General features: G+C 44.4%; 2 protein-coding genes across 3 annotated transcripts in view; both read left to right on the top strand.

Annotated features, from left to right (window-relative positions):
- Nucleotides 1-12,642, top strand: part of RUBCN (rubicon autophagy regulator) — a 52,673-nt gene extending 40,031 nt beyond the window's left edge. For both annotated transcript variants that reach the window (XM_081085704.1, XM_081085703.1), the window contains 9 exons: nucleotides 3,721-3,784; nucleotides 5,082-5,214; nucleotides 6,173-6,318; nucleotides 6,822-6,886; nucleotides 7,360-7,598; nucleotides 8,111-8,172; nucleotides 8,629-8,782; nucleotides 9,617-9,710; nucleotides 9,934-12,642. In XM_081085704.1, coding sequence (XP_080941830.1) covers nucleotides 3,721-3,784; nucleotides 5,082-5,214; nucleotides 6,173-6,318; nucleotides 6,822-6,886; nucleotides 7,360-7,598; nucleotides 8,111-8,172; nucleotides 8,629-8,782; nucleotides 9,617-9,710; nucleotides 9,934-10,112 — 1,136 coding nt within the window. In that variant the 3' untranslated portion in view covers nucleotides 10,113-12,642. The remainder of the gene's footprint in view (nucleotides 1-3,720; nucleotides 3,785-5,081; nucleotides 5,215-6,172; nucleotides 6,319-6,821; nucleotides 6,887-7,359; nucleotides 7,599-8,110; nucleotides 8,173-8,628; nucleotides 8,783-9,616; nucleotides 9,711-9,933) is intronic.
- Nucleotides 12,643-12,890: 248 nt separating this feature from the next.
- Nucleotides 12,891-15,891, top strand: LOC308515151 (ATP synthase subunit ATP5MJ, mitochondrial-like). The gene has a single exon (XM_081085705.1). The coding sequence runs from the start codon at nucleotides 12,943-12,945 to the stop codon at nucleotides 13,213-13,215; it is 273 nt and encodes a 90-aa protein (XP_080941831.1). The 5' UTR covers nucleotides 12,891-12,942; the 3' UTR covers nucleotides 13,216-15,891.
- Nucleotides 15,892-22,134: the final 6,243 nt, after the last annotated feature.

The raw sequence follows: 22,134 nt of genomic DNA, 5'->3' as shown, positions 1-22,134 counted from the left end.
TAACCACTTTAATTAAGTGTATAATAATTTTTAGTAAATTTACCAAGTTGGGCAACCATCAGCACAATCTAGTCTTAGAACATTTTCACCATCCCAGTAAGTACCCATTTACAGTTATTCTCTTCCCCACCTCAAGACCCAGTCCACTGCTAATCTACCTTCTGTCTCTTGTAGATTTGCCTTTTTCTGGACATTTCATATTAATATAATCATACAATATATGGTCTTTTGTTTCTGGCTTCTGTCACCTTACCTGTTTCTGATGGTGTCTACCAAAATGGTATGATATCATTCGTAAGCTCCCAATTCCAGATAGTCTTTTCAACTTTTTTAGTTTTAGTGTTTTATTATTCTTTTTATCCCCAGCCCTCCTTTATCCTTGTCAGTTACAGCTGCATCAATTCTTCATTATCTCCCTTTTTAGATTCTCCTACAATTTCCATCTTCTGCACATATGTATCTAGTCAGGTCCAATCAAGAGACAGAAACCACACAGTAATTTGAATAGGGAACGTTTAATATAAAGAATTATTAACAATAATGCAGGATCAGAGTAATGGGAAACTGGCTCATAAGGAGCAAAGAGAACAGTAGAACATTCAGGAATAGCAGATAGAGGCAGCAGTCACTATCCCTCCGACTGAGCTAGAGCACCCGGGTAGGAACAAATGTAGAAGAGGCCACATCTCTAAGGTTGAGATTCAGACCTCCAGGCTCACGGGATGGTAGAGAAGTTCTCTGAAGCCGCAGAGCAGCCCTGAGAGTGTGCCAGGGGATGCTGTCCACATAAGATGCCATGCCAACGGCCCTCACCAGGAAATCATTGTCTGGGGTGCTAGAGGAGGCGTCCCCCAGGGAGGTGCCATGCCTCAGAACTCAAGGGGAGCTGGGGGAGGTGGTTCATGGGAGGTGGTTCTTGCTGTGAAGCTTTTCCAGGCGGTGCCAAGGGAAGCCATTTATGAGAAGATGTATCACTAGTAGGACTCGGCTGCAAGGCGATGGGAAGGCATGCTTACTCTGGGGAGAGGCACATGCAGCACAGGCATCTGCCTAGAGGAGCACACAAGAACCAGCAGGAGAAACCCTTCCTCCTCCAGTGTCCCTCCAGTGCCCTCTACTGACAAAAGTTAACATCGCACCAGCTAGCAAGAGATTGCTTTTTATAAGTCCAGCTCCACTATCATAGAACAGACAAAAGGACAAGTTTGCAGCTGAAAGGCAATAAATTGTTGTTTGTTTACATATATTTTTTAACTTTTTCAGTCAGTTGTAATAGCCTTGTCCTATTAAAGCATTGGAAACATTTGAAATGCGTTTTTGTATAAAAAACTGAATTGATAAAAAGTTTCATAATTATATTAACTTCCACTTAGAAAGAAAGCTTCTCAGAGTTCTTTCTAAAGTGTTTTCATTTGGGGTACATGTAATCCATCCAGATGAATAGCTTCCTCCTCTCTCTTTACCCCCTAATTATCTTAGACCCTTGTCTACTTTTACCCAAATACTAGACTAGTGTTCCAATGACATTACTTATTCATCTTCTTGGACTGACTAGAGAGAGTCAACAGGATGCAGCAGAAGCCCAGTACCTACAGGCCTTCATGATACTTGACCAGTGTCAGGATTCATGTCCCTTATGATATCAGGTGCTGCCTGTCCCCTCCTCTACTGGGGTATGATCTTGACATCCAGATCTCTATGGTCTTCCACACTCTTGGAAGGATTCATGATGAGCTAGGAAATCATTGCACCTGTGATAAAAAAAAAAAAAAAAGAAGAAGAAGAAGAAGAAGAAATGTGATAAAGTATGACTTGACTATATTTTTCAAAGAGGAAAGTTTAATTTTCTCTCAAAGAAAATAAGGCTTTCTCTCTTTGAGTATGGAGAATTGCTGAATAGTTTTTATGAAGATGATGGTTTCCATAGAAATCATGAAATATCAGTCACCTCTCCTCTCTGCTCTTTTCTTTAATAGCCTGGCCCTAAAGTAACAGCATTAGTTAACTCTTTATTCATGGATATCTGTCTAAGATCTTCTCTCATTTTTCCTTTTTTATCACTGCCAAACAAGCTAAAGTTTGCTTTTTGCTTTTAGCCAATTAATCATTTATTTGGGAAATGGTTTCTGAAAACCCATTATGTACAAAACACTCTGAGGGTTATAAGGATAAGGCAAGACTTAAGCACAATCCAAGACAGTGTAAGTGTTAATCACATAAATGGTACAAACCCAATGGTCCATGAAGGTCTACTATTCCCTGAATTTTTTTTCTCCTCCATTAGCACTATTTGGAATGGAATAGACAACTAGCAACATTTTGGGATCTGGATTTTGATGGTTCAAATTCAGGCAGATAATTATGATATATATGAACTTATTTGTTAAAATAAAATAAAACTTGTTATTTAATAGTAAAAAAATGCTGTTTCTGTCTTGAGTTTTGCTATGCTTAGAAAGCATATGAAAATTGACAGGTTTTAATTTTGTTCTCTTGTGTATATAGCTTTGAAGACATTGGTTTGTTAGGAATATTATTTGAATATATACTTGTATACAGAGCCTGTGTTAAGTATTTTAGGGCCAAACAGAAGAATTAGACACGATCTCATTTTCTCACATGGTACATACAAAAAATATATATAGAGAGGAAATGTGGAGAACAATTGAGCTACTCATAGCCAAGTGCAGAGTGATGTCATGTGAGCTCTATTGAGAGGCTTGAATGCAGGAGATTGATCATTGTGTAGGTTTAATTAGGAAAAGAAGCTCTTTTCATTGGGCATCAAAGGAAATGAAGGATTAGATTTATCTGAACAGTCTTGTTTTCATGACTGAATAGATTCTATTTGCCTTTCTTGGACATGACTGCTATATTTCACATTCCTCCCATTGAAGTATTTGGGTAGATGAGGTCTCTGTAGGTTCAGGCATATCATTAGAAATCCTCTTCAAAATCCTTTATCAGAAATATGTGTTGAAAAGTCTGCCATAGTTTTCTGCAATTATGCCTAAAGATCATGTTGAATAATAGCTCTGTGCAAATTTGTTGCTTATCAGGCGTCTCCAGGGAGTTGCCAAACCACAGGGAAATTCTTTCTTTCCTGACAAATTCTTTACTACCAGCCAGGAAGGCAGTCTTTCCATGAAGCTTTTTTTTAAGGATATGGAAAGACTTCTCACGTTCAGGAGCAATATCAATAGTGATCAGATGTTAGGAGAAAAGTTCCAATTCCATACACACTTAATGAGTAACTTCTGTGATCCATGTTCTATGTTAGGTATTGATTCTGTTATGAAAAAGAGCTAGAAAAAGCTCTTGCCTCTGAGAGTTTATTATTTAAGAGGGCTTGAGATTTAGAGAAGGAGGGAGAGAGTGGAGTCGTTTATTTTGGGTTTCTGCTTGGAATAGGGTGTGTCCTGTGTGCCTTAGGATGCCTCCTTTTCTTGTTCACTGTCTTGCACCAAGTCTGAGTTTGTTATTTCAACTGGATTTGTGTCCACTTTGACCTTCTGCGTGCTATGCTTACTTTCACTAATCAGCCTGGTTGTGACTTGAACAGAGCCAAACTATAAATTATGTGCAGAGCTTCACCTGGACTTTGCTGCTTATCCTGCATAGAATGTAGCACCTAGATGCCACCCTGAGTGCTTAGCTGCAATAGCTCGGAAAGGTTTCCATTATTATCCCTTACTCCCCTCATCTCTGATTTCTGTTTAGATGCTGACATCAGAAGGAGCACAGCCTCAAACAACAAACCCTTGATTTCCTCCTCCCAGACCTTGTAAGTACTTTTTAAAAAATAAGTAAAATCATTGTTCATTTATTTTGTTTTTTAGATTTCACTTATAAGTGGAATCATATGCTATTTGCCTTTCTATGTCTGACTTATTTTATTTAGCAAAATACCCTGTAGGATGTCCACGCTGTTGCAGATGGTTAGATTTCATTCTTTTTTATGGCTGAGTAATATTCCATTGTATATATATATATGTACCACAACTTTTTTATCCACTCATCTATTGATGGGCACTTGGATTGCTTCTATATCTTGGCTCTTGTAAGTAACGCAACAGTGAACATAAGGGTGCATAAATCCTTTCGAATTAGTGTTTTAGGTTTCTTCAGATACATACTCAGAAGTGAATATGTTAGGTCTAAGAAGTACAAATTGGTAGTTACAAAATAGGGGTTATAAAATACAGCACAAGGAGTGTAGTCAGTAATATTGTAGTAACTCTGTATGGTGCTAGGTGGGTAATTGAAATATCATGGGATCACTTTAGAATGTATAAGATTATCTAACCACCATGCTGAATATCTGAAACTATTACAAAATAATTTTGACTGTAAACTGTAATTGAAAAAAAAAATAAACCTTAAGATATATGGAGAAACAAACCCGGTTCTTGGCATAGGATGGGAAAGACCATGGATGAAGCCATCCAAGTTCACAAAGAGGCAAGGTTCAGTGATGGGCCTGCCTGAACGATGGTGGGAAGCCCAGGGCAAGAGAGCAGAAGATCAGTGGTTCAAAAAGGATGGGCTCTGGTGGAGGCAAAGCTCACTGTATGGACTGCTCCTTCTTTCCTCACAGATTATACCGGAGGCCCCCAGAAGATTAGGCCTCGAAATTGAAAAGAGTGATCATGATTTCTGACTATGAAATCAAATTGGACAGGTTCCACATTGTAGTAGCTCATTTGTGAGTAACAATAGCTCTTTATAGACCACAAAGCAGTTTACTCACTTTATTTTGTAAACAGGCATTATGATCCCCATTTTGCGCTAAAGAAACTGAAGTATAGAGAAACTGAAGTGATACAGAATTCTTAACTAGCAGTGCCATGCGTTGCAGATAAGTGGGATATGAGCCTAGGTCTCAGGACTATAAGACCAGTATATTTTCCACTATACACATGTGTCTAAAGATGATAGGAAAAGAAGCTTAGCAGACTGGGTTGACTGTGGGTGTTCTCTCAGCCCAGAAGTCACTGCGTGAGGTAGCAAGTCCCGAAAGGAAGGCTCCGTCTTCCTGCCTTTTCTCTATGTTCAGCCTTCCTTGAATCTCTTCTTTCCAGCTCCCACTGCTTCCTCCACTCCACGTCCGCTGAGGCAGTAGCCATGGGGCTCCTGAAGCAGTTTGAGGGGATGCAGCTCCCAGCCGCCTCAGAGCTAGAGTGGCTAGTTCCAGAGCATGATGCCCCTCAGAAGGTAGATTCTTCAGCTCTTTTTCTCCACCCTCTGTCCAGCCCCAGAAGGTTGTGAGCCTTTCTGATATTGTTCTCTTTTGTCACATGTCCCCAATCTAGAATGAGCTTTGAGCCTTTCTGATATTGTTCTCTTTTGTCACATGTCCCCAATCTAGAATGAGCCTATGTGTTTCCTTCCTTACTCACAGAAGCCATTCTTACAAATTTGTTGAATGAATGAAAGAATGAATGAATGCCTACCTAGGTTTTCCCTAGCAATTGTCAAAACAGATAATGCCGCCCTAGCCAGTTTGGCTCAGTGGATAGAGCATTGGCTTGCAGACTGAAGGGTTCCAGGTTCGATTGTGGCCAAGGGCATATGCCCGGGTTGCAGGCTTGATCCCCAGGAGGGGGCGTTCTGGAGGCAGCCAATCAGTGATTTTCTCTCATCATTGATGTTTCTATTTCCCTCTCCCTCTTCCTCTCTGAAATCAATAAACAAATATATTTAAAAAAAAATAAAAATGTAAACTCAAATTTTAAAACAAAAACGAAAACAAAACAGATAATGGCTCCTCCACTGTCCTTATTCCACATGACTGCTCACTAGACCCGGAGGCAGACCTCCTGTGTGTGACCACCTGTGAGACAGTGAAAAAGCGAATTTTTCAGATTCTTCTTTGTTCTGCCATTGAGTAAGGCATGAAGCACCCAGGAGTCCTGGGGTGGGTCTGGGACAGCATCAGCAATGGGTGCTACCACACCGGGATGCTGCTCCTGTTCCTTTTGCTTCTTGGAACCAAGGTTCTTACTTCCAGTAGCCTGGTGTCTCATGGTTTCAAGGGACAAGGTTCCGGAAGCTCTTACCTATGATCTTCCTGAAATGTCTTTCATTGACTGCTTCTTTCATGGCCAGAAGGTTCAAGCATCTGTGTTCCCTCAGACTGTTTGTTAGATCACCCTGTGCTTTTCTCCTGCAGCTCCTGCCCATCCCTGACTCACTGCCCATCTCACCAGATGATGGGCAGCATGCTGACATCTACAAACTGCGTATCCGTGTGCGTGGTAACCTGGAGTGGGCCCCACCCCGGCCTCAGATCATTTTTAATGTTCATCCAGCCCCAACGTGAGTAGCCAGTGACTGTGTCCCCTGAAAAAAAGACACATTCTCTTTGGATTGTCAGGGCTGTCTCTTCATCCTCCTGTCTCTGCATCTCACTGTGCATCCCACACAATTCTAAGAGGCAGTGGGAGAGGATTTCCATCTTGTCTGTAAGTCTTACTCAGTCCCGCCATTCCTTCACAGAGCAACCCGGAAATTAGTCTTTCATCCTTGGATGACTGCTTTTCTTTTCTATCGTTCTCTGTTTTCACTCTTCCTCATCTTTTACATTTGTACAGAAAGGATGGCTCATTATTGAGGAGAATTGTTGCCTAGACCTAAATTCTTTTAATCCTTACTTTGAATTGGTTCTCCCAATAGGTTCCATTTGTCTAATTCTAAAAAATAGGTGAATGCTGCTTTTCTCCAGCCTTAACAAGAGCCCTGTGTTTGTATCCTCATCCTTCACATCTTGGAGGCCTCATGCTGCTGGTATCTGCCAATCTGCTCCCTTCCCCTTTCCACAGGAGGAAAATTGCTGTGGCCAAGCAGAATTACCGCTGTGCAGGATGTGGCATCCGGACAGACCCTGGTGAGTATCTTCTCTCGCCCCCATACTGACTCCAAGGGCTTTATTCTTCCACTCACTTGGGCAGGGAGATCTGGTCAGAGAGGTAATAAGAGGAGGTGACAGACAGAATTGGGAAAAGGAAGGAAGGGGCCTGGAGGGGAAGGGTTAAGACTAGGCAAGAACACTGGCAGTCAGGGGGGAATTATTTCTAGGAGCACATTGCCAGGAGTGTATACCAGGGAAAAGTTGGTACTTTTGACCAAATTCTTGGAGGATACAAACTCTGGCAGTGTTTGTTTTCTGAGGTGCCTCCAGGATGGTACACAGAAGCCACAGGCCCCACTACATAGGTTGCTGCCAACTTTGGGAGCTCGAACAGAGGTGGCTAGAGCCCCCTGGCCATTCATTCCTCCTGCTCTTCAAAAGGAACAGCAGCGCTGCCTCACCAGCTTGGGGAAGACACATCTGACCTTTTGACTTCCTGGTTTTTCTAGATTATATCAAGCGGCTGCGGTACTGTGAGTACTTGGGCAAGTACTTCTGTCAGTGCTGCCATGAGAACGCTCAGATGGTCATCCCCAGCCGGGTTCTGCGCAAGTGGGACTTCAGCAAGTATTATGTCAGCAATTTCTCCAAGGACCTGCTCATTAAGATCTGGAATGATCCTCTCTTCAATGTGCAGGACATCAACAGCTCCCTCTACAGGAAGGTCAAGCTGCTCAATCAAGTTGGGGTAAGACCCGTGAAAAAGGTCACATCAGAGATTACCCTTCGCATCTTCTCCCTGTGTTTGTACAGACTTTCCCACGATCACCATGCTTCTCTTTGTCACCGTGTCATCGCTGTCACCTCTCACTGTCCATACTGTCTCTGTGTACTTTCTGTTGCCATTTCCCAGGTGTCTGTCTAGTTAGAATCTGAAACCTGCCAAGGCAGCTTGGAAGCTATAGGTAGCACTCACTGGCAACAGCAGGAGTTCTCCCTTCTCTGAAAATATGAATGGAGAATAGGGTCTCAGGGGGGAAATTTGAACTCTGGATTTCTTAGCGGCTCCTAACTGTATGTGATTTGGGAGACTGACCCATCAGAGGGGCTGACTGGAGGTCACTTTGAAGTGAGTTGTTAAGTTACCGGTATAGAGAACGCCTGACTCTCAGGGTTTAACGGTACTGATCTAATGGTTGCTTCTCTTCTTTTCATACCCCTTCTTACCCCCACCCACCACCACACCGTCTGTCCCCTCAGCTGCTGCGGATCCAGCTGTATCACATGAAGAACATGTTCAAGACATGCCGATTGGCCAAAGAGTAAGTCTTGCATGGAGGCCTCTGGCTGAGTTAATGTCTCTGACAGAAACATGTCCCAGCAGTTGGCCCTTGTTATATGTAGAAGGAGATGTTATATGTAGAAGGAGAGTAGGGGGATGCTGCAGAAAATTCCAGAAAAGGTAAATGAGAAGCAGTAGCTGTCTGTATTCCTCTCTCTGGAAGGGGAAATCTGTGGTGATTCTTTCTAGGGCCCACCACTTTTTGCAAGCTGTCATTAATCACTCTGCAAAAGGGTATAAAAGTCACTTCTGCCATCCAGACACCTGGTAGTGTGGGAGGGAGGGGGTGGCCTGGAGCACCGAGGCTGGCTGAGCGTTGCCCACTTCATTACCCCTGCCCGGACCCCTTCTCTTCCCTTATCCTGCTTATGGATAGAGATCCTTCTACTCTGGTGTTCATTCTCTGCTCCCATGCACCTCCCCTCCTCTCCTGTAGCCTTCTGGATTCCTTTGACACAGTTCCAGGCCACCTGACAGAGGATCTCCACCTGTACTCGCTGAATGACCTCACTGCAACCAGGAAGGGGGAGCTGGGGCCCCGGCTTGCTGAGCTCACCAGGGCGGGGGCTGCCCATGTGGAGCGATGCATGGTAAGAAAGTCTCACTTTAGTGTGTGACTGGACCCTTGCCTAGGGATATGGGTTGTGGGGTGGACCCAGGGTTCTTGCCATTTAGTTCCAGGAAGTTGAAATGGCCTGTCAACACTGAGAGAGAAGCTGGACAGGATTGCTAGTCCCTAGGATGAATAGCTAAATCATCCAGGTGGAAAGAATCTAGAATCAGGAGAGGATTTGGTGCTGGCATTGCCCCTGAGTAACTGGGCAGACCTTCACCAGAGAATTGCCATGATGTGGGAGGAGAACCTGGGTTAGCATCTGGAGAGGGCCTGGGTCTTGACTTTAGTATTTTCAGTCACTGTGACCAATGGAAATACTTTACCCTCTCTCGGGTAAGCTTCAATTTTCTTGTCTCTCTCGCAATCTGGAACCCCTCGGGGGATGTCAGAAGGCCGGTTTTGGCCCGATCCCCACAGGCCAGGCCAAGGGACCCACCAGTGCACGAACCCGTGCACTGGGCCTCTAGTTTCAAGATATAATCATTACCCATACTGGAATTTTGACTTTAGGAAGCCTTTTAGGCACTTTTCTTCCTTTCACTGGGAGCCATACTCATGGGTGGAGTTTCTGAAACTCGTGCCTCTCATCTCCACCTTGAAGTTTTGTCTAACACTGCCCAGCCTGGTCCTAGTTTGCCTGTCATACTTCTGAGTCCAGCCTGGGTCTCTTTTCTGAAAGTGGGAGAACACCCGAGAGCCCATTCAAGTCTCATTTATATTTTGCCCCTCCCTTCACTTTTGTTCACCTTCTTGTGCCAGTTCCTGGCGTTCTGTCCCTCATTTTGCTGCCCGTCCCTTTTCTCCCCAGCTCTGCCAAGCCAAGGGCTTCATCTGCGAGTTCTGTCAGAACGAGGATGACATCATCTTCCCTTTTGAGCTCCATAAATGCCGGACCTGTGAAGGTGAGGGCTGGTGCCGGGTGTGGAGTGGGCAGATAAGACTGAACACAAAGCTAATGTACTTCCCTTCGGCTACCCCGATTCGTAAGCGTTTGGCCCGATTCAGCAGCTCCCTGTGTTTACCCCAGGCACCCTGGGCCACGAGGTGGGAAGGGGTGTATCGGCAACTCACTTCCAGCCCGAGAGAATACAGCCTGTGCTCTTCTCACCTTTCCGTCCCCAATAGAGTGTAAAGCGTGTTACCATAAAGCTTGTTTCAAATGTGGAAGCTGTCCCCGGTGTGAGCGGCTGCAGGCCCGGCGGGAGTTGCTGGCCAAGCAGAGCCTGGAGTCCTACACGTCGGACTACGAGGAGGAGCCCACGGAGGCTTTGGCCTTGGAGGCTGCCATCCTGGAGACCACCTGAAGAAAGCACGTCACGCCCTTTTTCTCGGGGCTAGGGTCACACAACGCAGAGCTGAGCCGCCCTTTTAAGGACTTTCCCCACTTCTTTTTTTAGTTATCATTATTCTCATTTTTTAATGACTTGTCTAATGTCCATATAGAGCCAACCTTTGTTGGGTTGGTGGGGTCCAGTCTGCTGTGACAAATCGTAGGTACCAGGTATTTCCATCAGAACTGACACATGGGTCCCTGAGTGGAGCTTGCGGTGCCTCTGCCAGGGGAATGGACAGTGAAACCCGGTTCTCCGATATCCGTGGCCTCCTTCACCTGGACCAGATCCGGTTGCAGCTGCATCTCAAGTATCATTTCCGGTTTCATTTTGTTTTCGTTCTGGAGCCTCTGAGCCAGGCCTGTCTCAACCAACTCACTTCTCCTTTGCTGCTGAAACAGGAGAATGGAGCTTTCTCCCTCCCAGTCCTGAAATAGGGCAGACCATGCCCCGAGGAGAAGCAGCAGAGGACGGGACACTGTGGACACTGTGTCCAGCTTACTTCGCTAGTTTTGAGGCCATAGAAACAGCATTCTTACTCCCCTGGGATCCACAGAGACCTCACAGAGGCAGCCACGACTTCCTAGCTTGAAGTCTTTTAGGCGCAGGTGATGTGACCGCTCGCTGACTTTATCTTCCCTGATGGGCTTGAAGCAAAGAACAGAACTAATACTTCAGCCAGGCCCATTTATAGCCTTACACCAAGCATAAATGAGGCTGATTAAGGGTAATTTATTCAGTCAGAGAAGCTGTTGGTCTCTTCTTAGGTGATAAGGTCCCTACCTCTGGTGCAGATCTGATTTTTCAAGCTCAGACAAGTCCCTGATGCCATCCTAAACTGAGGACAGAAACCCCATCCGCCATCTTATTTGGTGGGTCTCTTGCTGCTGCATCCTCTGTTAGGTGGTCATTGTGATTCTGAGTAAAAGTATGGCCCAATTCCATTCTCTCTTTCCCCATCCTGTAACAGAGCTCGGACCCTCCCTGGTGGCTGATCTCTTCTTGCCTTAGTTTTTTTTTTTTCCAAAGTTAGGAAAAGCTTCCTGCGATTAGTGGTGTTAGAGAACCTGACAATTTGTGTTTGTGAGTCTAAGTGTTCCTGGAGAATAAGAGATTTTACGTCAATTATGCACTTAACTCTTTAGCTTGGTGATAGTCATATGTTTATTGATCCTTTTCATATTACTAACTTTAACACACACACCCCTTTTTTTAATGTGTGTTTGATGGGAGAAGTTGCTGACGGGACCATGTATGTTTGTGGTTGTTCTTAAGTTGCTGAAGCTCCTGACCTGTTTCTGAAACACTGGTTAGGGTCGCTGCCCCAAGGGCTGGCAGCTCTGTGACCTAAAACCCACAGCATTTTTGTTCTGGGACTGACTTCTTCCCGTGTACCTGTCTTTCCATCGCTGCTTGCTAGTCGGGGAAACTTGGCGTGTGTGCTGCCCCAGGAAGCTGAACAGAAAGTTGCACATGGTTGGTGGAAGCTGATAAGTGCCTGAGCTGGAGGCAACCAGGAGTCTCACAGGAAGTAGCAGGGACTTTAAGGTAACAGTCAGATCTTAGGCACCACCGGGGCAAGGGGAGCAGGGAGGGATTCACCAATGGCATTGGTCCCTCTGCCTCAAACTTGGAAGACCCTGAGGCCGTTCTCCCTTTAATTCGTGGAGGAGTCTCTGAAAGCCAAGGCCTCCAGACCAGCCCTGTTTTGAAGGACTGACCAGCAGCTCTCTTGTCCTTCTAGGAGTTTTGGGAATGATCCCATAAAACTCAAGGCTCACTGTTTTGGTTGAAATGACAAATCCAGCTCCTCATTCCAAGTCACTGCACCGGAGGAGAGACGTCCTCTCATTCCTGCAGCTGCCTGTTTCATATTAGCATAGGATCAAAGGATGCAAATGCTGACACCGTTTCCAAAGCCGAGCTCAACAGTCTCACCTGCTGCTGGGCTCTCACTTATTTCCCTTCACCTCCCCACCCCGTCCCTTTAGGTTGCGTATCTGTTTTAGTGACCCTGACACTCTGCTGTCACCACTGTCCAAAGACCCGTTTACTTGTTTATTGGAGAGCAGGGGGAGAGAGGAATGAGGGTGGGATATTTTGAAAGCACTTTGCAGCTAGCCAGTGTCTGAGAGTCCTTGCTGGTGTGGGGAGAAGCTTTGAATGCACTGAAGAGAGTTCCTTCTGAATGAAATGGGAGGGAGGAGGTCTTCTTTTCTATAAATAAAGGGAAAACGGTTGCTTACTAGGCAGAGACAAGATTCAGGACACAGCAGAAGAGTGGAAGGCAATATTTTCCACTTAAATGAAGCTGTACTTGACTTTCTCCGCTGAGGCTTTCGACTCTAAAGTTTAGAGCTTTTTGTTAAATTAACATAAAAGGAGCAAGAGTCTAAATCGAGATGTTCTGTGTATACAACTCATGTTCTGAACTGGATTCCTAATTGCTGTAATTCACACATACCTAACAGCTCATTGTCCTCTTCAATAAACTAAGGAAATGAAATTCTGCCTTTTATTTGCCTGCCTTGACTATCCGGAAATGGTAGCCAAGTACGGAGCGTCTACTGTAAAGAAGGCACATCTGGAAATCCAGGCGGTGTCTGTGTTAGAATGCCAGGGAACTGGATCTTACAGTTCAGGAAAGGGGGGTTAGATGCTTCATCACCGACTTGCTATGTGACTTTGGGAAGATCGTGTCACCTCATCAGATTTCTGTTTCTTCATGCGTAAAAGATTTTGTGGTTCCCGAGTAGCTGGCTGTGCGGGTCGGGGCTGCCCGAACCGTTGGTCCTGCGGCGAAATGTTTCAGAGTCTTGTGAGAAATGTGTGGGTCCCCATGAAGCCCTACTACACCCAGGTTTACCAGGAGATCTGGGTGGGCGTGGGGCTGATGAGCCTCCTTATCTATACGATCCGCAGTGCGGATAAAAGAGCTAAAGCTCTGAAAGGTTCGAGTCCCGCGCCTGCTCATGGTCATCACTGGCAGCCGAGCCGAGGGCACGGCGGGGGAGCGTTGGCTGTTAGATGGGGACGAAGGACCGTATCTAGAAGTGCCGTGCCCTTGCTGGCATGAATAAACATACCCGTAGACACAAAAAAAAAAAAAAAAAAAGGTTTTGTGGCACGTAGTCCTTTCCAGTGCACGGGTGTGCCCCCTGTCCATCCCTTGCTGTAACTATCACTTAAGGTGAGGCATGTCTTCCTCTCCACAACATCTGCATTGTCTTAGGTCAGGGGTGGGGAACTTTTTTTCTGCCAAGGGCCGTTTAGATATTTATAACATCATTTGAGGGCCATACAAAATTAGCCTGCTATATTTGGTCAAACATTTAATTAACTCACCCCTAATACCTTGGCAGGGCCAGACCAAATGATTTTGTGGGCTTTATACAGCCTGTGTGGGCTAGATCTTCTCCACCCCTCTCTTAGGTGCTTTAGTCCCCACTTCTATAAACAGCTGGCTCTGAGGTTCTACCTTGTGGCCCAATGGAGCTCCAGCTCCACCCTGTAACTTTCTATGACCCTTATTCATCTCCAACCAAAAGAGCCTCAATAGAACACTCAAATCTGAGATGAATATGAAACATAAGTATCCTGTTTCCCCAAATCTAATCATTATTCACCCCAATTTCTAAATTTAGTTGTCTTCGACTCCTTCCTCTCTGAGTCAGGTGGCACGTTTGGCTAGTAAAGTATTGTCTCCTTTATCTCCTTCCTACTACTCATCATGAAGTTCAATTGATTTCACTCTTTAAATGAAATCTATCTCGTTCCTTTTCTACCACTAGCACACAAACCAGGTTCTTTTCTTACATCTCAACTGCCTCCAGCCATGCCAGTCTTTTCCTATTGAATCAGCCATCAACTATTTGGGAACCTATTGCCCTCCATAGTGTGGATAAAGAGATTGGACAGTAGGGAGGACAGAAAGCATTACTGTGGGGTCACACTCCCTTGCCTAAAACCAGTATTCTCTCCCCATATGATAAAGTTTGGTCCCTTCCCCTGGCACATAAAGAATCTTCAATACATGGCCACACTGCAGCTTCCCAGTCAGATCTCTTGAACCACTAGCAGTTTCCCCAAAATACCTCCATTCAAGAGCTAACTCAGCTACATCCTGGCCTTCCCCAACAGCATTCTACTGTACTCACCCTGTGTGTGCCCTTGACACTCACTAAACCTCCTGTTAGATTACGTCTCACACAATCTTGTTATTTAGTATTTTTCCCCTAATAGAGCAACAAACAGGTGAATGAATGGAATGAATGAATGAATGACTTGCCAGGTGGCCATTCAATAAGGAACTGTCCTACGTGGAAGGAAATGGACAGCTGAAAGGACCCTTTGAAGGTCCTTGCTGACAAAGATGCTTTTGCTGCAGCAGTGGCCCTGACTTACCACTGTCAAACACCTGTCCTCTTTAATCACTTTAAACTCAGCATCCCTTCCTCTGCAGACACTCAATGACAGCCCCAAAGACCCAGCACAAGCCCTTCCAAGTTAAGCCAGAAGAACCAGAAGCCAGAGGGTCTTAGGCAGAAAGAGGCCCTGACAGGCTCAGCCCACATATGCTCTTCCTGGCTGCCTCCCTTTCCCTTGTAGTCACTGGATCCTGTAGTCAGGCGAATTTGGTCAGTTTTCCTCTTCGCCACATGGATCTTTGTAATACTGGTTCTTGACCTTATTACTACCAGCATGAGCAGGTCTGGTTTCTTCCAACCAAAAGAGCCTCAATAGAACACACTCAAATCTGAGATGAATATGAAGCCAACTAACCCTGGGGGTCTCTAATTGCGGGGTCTGTCTTTAAGGTATCCCTGTTATTTTTCCCCAGGGATCCACAGGGGACTCTAATATAGATGGGAGTCCTCCTCCTCAGAGTCTGTGTAGGTTCAACTCTTCATTAGCTTTCTATAAAATAGACACGACTCTTCCTGGAGAGTGGGAGAACCATTTGGGGTTTATTCTGCTCTTGATTATGCTTTTCCCTCCCAGCCTCTCAGTGGGAAAAAAGAATGATCAAAAGTGAGACAAGGGACAGAGGGTGTTCCAACCTTGGCTCTGACTACCTCCGCTCTTAGCTGTCTTATCTCTTACCACCAAATCTCTGCAGTGGTTGCTTTCCCAAATTTTGAAGTGATGAACCGTTCTCATCCCTCGGCTTCTTTTTTTGCAATGATTTCTGTTTTGTTTTCTCCAGCAGTCATTATCAGAGTAGATAACATTCCACATGTCCTTCACTCACTTTATTATTAAACTGCCAGCTTTTTCCTTGCCAGGAACTAAACTAGGAGATCTGATGATATTTGTATGTCCTAAAAGCACCCTACGTATTTAAAATCAAGATAAGCTGAGAGAAGTAAAGCCACGTGAAAGACTGCTGAAATGAGGTAGGAAACTAGCTTACAGTACACAATCTTTACTTGGTTCTAAGGACCTTTGTTTATTGTTACAAACTAGGTGTGGTTTACAGAAAGCCAGACCTTGATTTCCAGGAAGTTCTCACATTTCTCTTCTACACATTTAACGTAGACTTGAGATCTTCATAGGCCAAGAGTGAGAGGACTGTTCAAAGGACCACTGGTTGATATTGCTAGCCTAGCACCCACCCATCTATCCATCCACCAACCCACCCCGAATAACATCTATTGAATGCTTCCTATGTTTCTGTGTTCAGAGATGGATACAAAGAATCATAGAACGTTGTATCCAAAGATGTTTACTGCAGCATAATTTATAAGACTGAAAACTTAATAATGGAAAATATAAAAAAATAGATGCAACCATTAAAATGATGGCTGTAAAGACCATGGTAGTAACATGGGAAAAAATTTATAACCCAATGTTATTGTGAAAAAAGAGGAAAAAGTATATGTCAAATGTACATGAGTTCATACTGATATAAATAATGAAATAAATGGGGAATAGGAGGCAAATCTTCCTCACAGAAGAATTCCAAACAATATATTTAAATTCTGCCCTTCTGGGAGATGGAGCTTAGGGTGGGCTGGAATTAGTAATTCACTTAAAAAAAAGAGTGTGGGAATAGAAAAATAGCAACTTTACAATGGGGAAACCTGGCCAATAAACACTAAGTGATCAAGGTTAACATCACTAGGGGGTGTCATGTGTATATCATTTACCTGATATGATGAGTTGGACATATCATCTCTGTGGTGTTCTTTCCCCAAACCCATAACACCAGTCTAACCATGACAAAACACAGGAAAAACCCAATTTGAGGAACTTTCTACAAAATACCTGACCAGTACTCCTCAAAACTCTCAAGGTCATGAAAAACAAGGAAAGTCAGAGTAACTCTCACAGACCAGAAGAGCCTATGACATATGCTGACTAAATGAAATGTGCTACACTGGGTTGGATCCTGGACCAGAAAAAAGGTACCAGAAGCAAAAACTGGTAAAATATGAATAAAGTCTAGAGTTTAATTCAAAATAATGTGCCAATGTTGGTTTCTTAGTTTTAAAAAAGGAAAGACGGTAACATTAAGGAAAACTGCAATTGGGTAAAGGGTATGCAAAAATTTCAAACTACTTTTGCAACTTTTCAGTAAATCTAAAATTGGCTAACTGCCCTCCCCTGCTGGCCATCTTGTGGCGGCCATCTTGTGACCACATGGGGGCAGCCATCTTGTGTGAGGGCATGATGGTCAGTTTGCATATCACCTCTTTATTATATAGGATTGAAATATCTGTAAAGTAGTTGTATTATTATTATTAAGTATATTTTAATTGACTTCAGAGAGGAAGGAAGAAGGAGATAGAAACATCAGTGATGAGAGAGAATCATCAATTGGCTACCTCCTGCATGCCTCCTACTGGGGATCAAGCCTGAAATCCAGGCATATGCCCTGACCAGTAATTGAACCATGACTTCCTGGTTCAGATCTACACTCAATCACTGAGCCACACCAGCTGGGCATATTATTATTTTTTTAATTATAATTTGAAGAGTTAATTTTGGTTTGGTTTGGTTTTAGGAAAAAAATTCTCTTGAAATGCAGAGAAAATGTAGGAAAGTATGTAGATATTAAAAGGCAATTAAGACAGCTATTGCTTTAAAATACCACCAAAACATTCTTCTGCACAAGATAAGTTGATGTCCCAGTGGCCCCTTAAACTATCCTCATTTTTTTAAAATTCTTTTTTCTTTTTGCTTTTCTGATTGGGTGTTTTCTGCTTCCTTATCTTCCAAATCTCTGATTTGATCCTCTGCTTCATCTAATCTACTATTTATTCCCTCTAATGTATTCTTTACCTCAGTTTAAAGTTTTCACTATTGACTGGTTATTTTTTACGTTTTCTATCTCCGTTTTTATGTTTCCTGTGTATCTCTTTGTTGAAGTTATCACTAAGTTTATCTACTCCTCCCCTAAGTTTATTGAGTATCTTTATAACCAGTGTTTTGAACTTGGCATTTGATAGATTGCTTATCTCCATTTTATTTAGTCCCTTTTTACTTTGTTTTGTTTTCTATACATTTTTTAATTGATTGACTTGAGAGAGAGAGAGAGAGAGATCAATTTGTTGTTCCACTCACCCATGCACTCACCAGTTGATTCCTGTATGTGCCCTGATTAGGGATCAAACCCACAACCTTGGTGCATTGGGACAACATTTCAACCAACTGAGCTACCCAGCCAGGGTCTGTTTAGTTCTTTTCCTGGAGTTTTGTTCTGTTCTTTCATTTGGGACATGTTTCTTTGTCTCCTCATTTTGGCTGACTCCCTGTATTTGTTTCTATTAGGTAGAGCACTTATGTCTTCCAGTCTTGGTAGAATGGCCTTATGTAGTAGGCATCCTGTAGGGCAGTGAGTTTTGATTACTCTTGGCATGTCAGTGGGAGGGATTTATCCCCAGGTCCATGGGCTGTGAGGACTGGCTGCGTCTATAGTAGAGAAGCTGCTGTGCAGAGTCTGATCCCATGGAGCAGGACTCACTTCAGTGGGACTCTGTTGCTGGTGAGTCTGCTGGTTTGTTGTTTGTGAAGGTGATTGGATGGTGGTCTGAAGCTTTCTATCAGCTGGCTCTGGGGCCTCCTGGGAGGTGCAGGCCAAGGTCAACAGCCACGTGTGCGCTTGGGCTACCTGGCATGAGCTACAAAAACAATCTGCAGATGGCTGCTTCTTGTGCTGGACTTAGAGGTGCCTGAGAGAGATAAAGCTGCAAACCAACACTGATTGCCACTAATGCCAGACTTGGGACCACTTAGCAAGAGGTACAGGTGTGCCCTTGGCTGTGACAGGGTCTCAGGTAATCATCAGGGTGGGGTGATGGAGACTCAGATATCACATCTGCCAGCACCCACAAGGGAAGGGCTTAGTAAAGGAACAATGGCCTCCATCAGCACTTCCATCTGGAAGAAAGCTGCCCCTCCAGCTCTCACCCTAAAGCTAGACAATTCAGTTTCTTCCTATATGTTCCTGGCCTTTTGAGCTGCTGCCCAGCATTGGAGCTGAGAATGAGTGAGTCTAAGTAAGTCTGTGTGTGAGTCCTTTAAGAGGAACACCTGGATCTCATTCAGCCACAGTTCCCACTGGTTTTCACAGCCAGAAGTTATGGGACTTCTATTCCTGGTACCGGAAATCTAGGCTGGGAAACTGGTATGGGCTGGGATTCCCTTGCTCTTATGGGGCTGGGATTCCCTTGCTCTTCAGGGGGCCCTCCACAGCTGAGATATTCCTTCCTATTTATAACAACCAACATTTCCATATTTTTATACCTGAATAATATTTCATTGTATGCATGTACCACATTTTGTTTATCTTTTCATACTGAGGTTATCCATTAGATACTTGGGATGCTTTCACCTTTTGGCTATTATAAATAATGCTGCTATGAACATTGCTGTACAAATATCTGTTCATTCCCTGCTTTCAATTATTTTGGTATATACCTAAATGTTGAATTGCTGGGTCACATGGCAATTTTGTTTTTAATTACTTGAGGAACCATCATATTGTTTTTGTAGCAACTGCACCATTTTACATTCCTATCATAGTGCAATATTATTCAGTAGTTAAAATAAATGCTGAGCCCTAGTCGGTTTTGCTCCGTGGATAGAGCATTGGCCTGCTGTCTAAAGGGTCTTGGGTTCTATTCCTGTCAAGGGCATATGCCAGGTTGTGGGCTCGATCTCCAGTAGGGGGCATGCAGGAGGCAGCTGATCAATGATTCTCTCTCATCATTGATGTTTTTATCTCTCTCTCCCTCTCCCTTCCTCTCTGAAATCAATAAAAATTATAAAGAAATAAAAATAAATAAGTGATGAGAATTACATGTATGGCATGGGAACTTCTAAACATGCCAGTTCCTTTTCTTGGAGCATTCTCTCATCCTACCCAGGGCTCCACCTGGATAAATCCCACTCATCTTCTTAGTTTTGCCCTCAGCAGGATACTTCTGAAAAATCTTTTCAGTCCACCTGCTTTCATCCCCACCTCTCAGGCCCCTGGCAGGTCCCCATCCTCTGTCTCTCCCTCTCACAGTCATTGTCATATTGTATTATAATAAAAGGTTGATATGCAAATTGACCCTAATGGCGGAACAATCGGGAACGACTGGTCACTATTACACACACTGACCACCAGGGGGCAGACGCTCAATGCAGGGCTGCCCCCTGATGGTCAGTGCGCTTCCACAAGAGGAGCGCCACTCAGCAGAAGCCAGCTCATGGCTAGCCAGCACAGCGGTGGTGGTGGGAGCCTCTCCCACCTCCGCGGCAAAACTAAGGATGTCTGACTAATAGCTTAGGCTTGCTCCCTACAAGCTCCGGGCTGCCAGAGGGATGTCTGACTGCGAGCTTAGGCCCAATCCCCTGAGGAGCAGGCCGAAGCCCTCAGTCAGACATCCCCTGAGGGGTCCTGGACTGCGAGAGGGTGCAGGTTCGGCTGAGAGACCGCCCCCCGCCCCGCCCCACCCCCTGAGTTCACGAATTTTCATGCACCGGGCCTCTAGTTGTATTATAATTGCCGGTTATAGTATGTCTCTTTTACTACTAGACTGAAGCTCCTTGAAGGCAGAACTGTGTCTGTCTTGTTCATTATTGAATCATCAGAGTTGGGTTAGAATGGATGTTAAATAGTCTTGTTAAATCCATTGATGAGTTTTAGAGATGTGACCAAGTGATAGAAAGCATTTATAGTCCTGAGACCCCTGAATCTTCCTGTGTCCCCCAAAGCAAATATTCATAGGCTATGAGTTTCTGCACTCAGAGGTGCAGAATGATTATTTCCTATCTCTATCTCACAGTGCCTCAGAATCTCTGAGTGGGGAGGGACTTCTGTGGATCATAGTATCCAGCCTCCTGCAGAGTACAGTCTCCACCACAGCTTCTCTGAGAGTAGTTTTCCAGCCTGGCCTAAGTGCTTCCAAAGATGATCACTATATGGTTATGTTTTGCATGTTACAGAAACTCCAACTAAGAGTGACAAACAAATGGAGGTTTATTTCCCTCACATACCAAGAAGCCCCCAGGTAGGCAATTGGTGACCCTGGCTTAGTAATTCGATGATGTCTTTGGGGCCCAGGCTTTGATTATAGAATGGCTGCCACAGCTCCAGGCATCATATTCCATTAAAGACAAGAAGAAAGGAAAGGGGGGCAGTGCCATCAAGCTCTCCTCTTCTGCCTTCCCCCCTTTTTAAAAATATATTTTTATTGATTTCAGAGAGAAAGGGAGAGGGAGAGAATATCAAGGATGAGAGAGAATCATTGATCGACTGCCTCCTGCACGCTCCCCAGTGGGAGCAAGCCCGCAACCCAAGCATGTGTCCTGACCAGAATTAACTTGTGACCTCCTGGTTCATAGATCGATGCTCAACCAATGAGCCATGCCAGCTGGGCACCTCCACTGCATTTTGTTAAAAGAACGCTGGAGTGGGAGCAAGGAGATTGGAGCTCTCACCTCAGCTTTACAATGTTCGAGCTGTGCGAAAATGGGTGCCTCTTGTCTTACTTAGGCCTCAGTATCCTCATCTATAAAATGGGAGGGTCAGACTAGATCCTCTCCAAAGTCCTTGCCAGCAATAGCACTCTGATTTCTCTGATTCTGCTTCTCTCACAGGCCTGAAGACACCAAGAGATGGAAAAATAGGTGTGTTTTTTTTGTTTTGTTTTGCTTGTATTACCTCTGCTTGGGCAAACTATTCCAAGCAGCTGGGACACCTGTGCTACTGTCTTAGTGCCACAACCCCCCACCCTCTGCCCAGGTGTCAGCTGGCTCCTCCCCAGGGGTGCAGATGCCAAATGAGCATAGTAGAATGGGGTATTAAAAGCTTCAGCCTTGGTCCCTGAAACACTTGATTTCTACTTGATGCCTGCAGCCATGTGGCTTGTTCTCCTACTCCTTCTGTGGCTGAGTCCTGTGGCCCGAAACTGGGAGACAGGTGAGGAGCCAGGCTAGCTGGTCAATGGGACCCAAGCTTCTAGTCTCTTTCTTTTATTTATTTTTTTAATGTATTTTTTATTGATTAAGATATTACATATGTGTCCTTATCCCCACGTTACCCCCTATCCCCACCCCTGCTCATGCCCTTACTCCCCCGTTGTCCGTGTCCATTGGTAGGCCTATATGCTTGCATATAAGTCCTTTGGTTGATCTTTCCCCCTTACCCCCACCCTCCCCTACCTTCTCTCCAAGGCCTGACAGTCCAATCAATGCCTCTCCGTCTCTGGATCAGTCCTTGTTATCAGTTTATGTTGTTCATTATATTCCACAAATGAGTGAGATCATGTGGTGTTTATCTTTCTCTGACTGGCTTATTTCACTTAGCATAATGTTCTCCAGTTCCATCCATGCTGTGGTAAATGGTAAGAGTTCCTTTTTCTTCTTCCTCTTCTTAAAGAATACCTTTCAGCATTTCATATAATGCTGGTTTGGTGGTGATGAACTCCTTTAGCTTTTTCTTATCTGTGAAGCTCTTTATCTGACCTTCACTTCTGAATGATAGCTTTGCTGGATAAAGTAA

This window comes from Myotis nattereri (assembly GCF_964212035.1).
Source record: "Myotis nattereri genome assembly, chromosome: 3".
In the NCBI taxonomy this organism is placed as follows: domain Eukaryota; kingdom Metazoa; phylum Chordata; class Mammalia; order Chiroptera; family Vespertilionidae; genus Myotis; species Myotis nattereri.
This window is presented reverse-complemented; position numbering and strand designations above follow the sequence as displayed.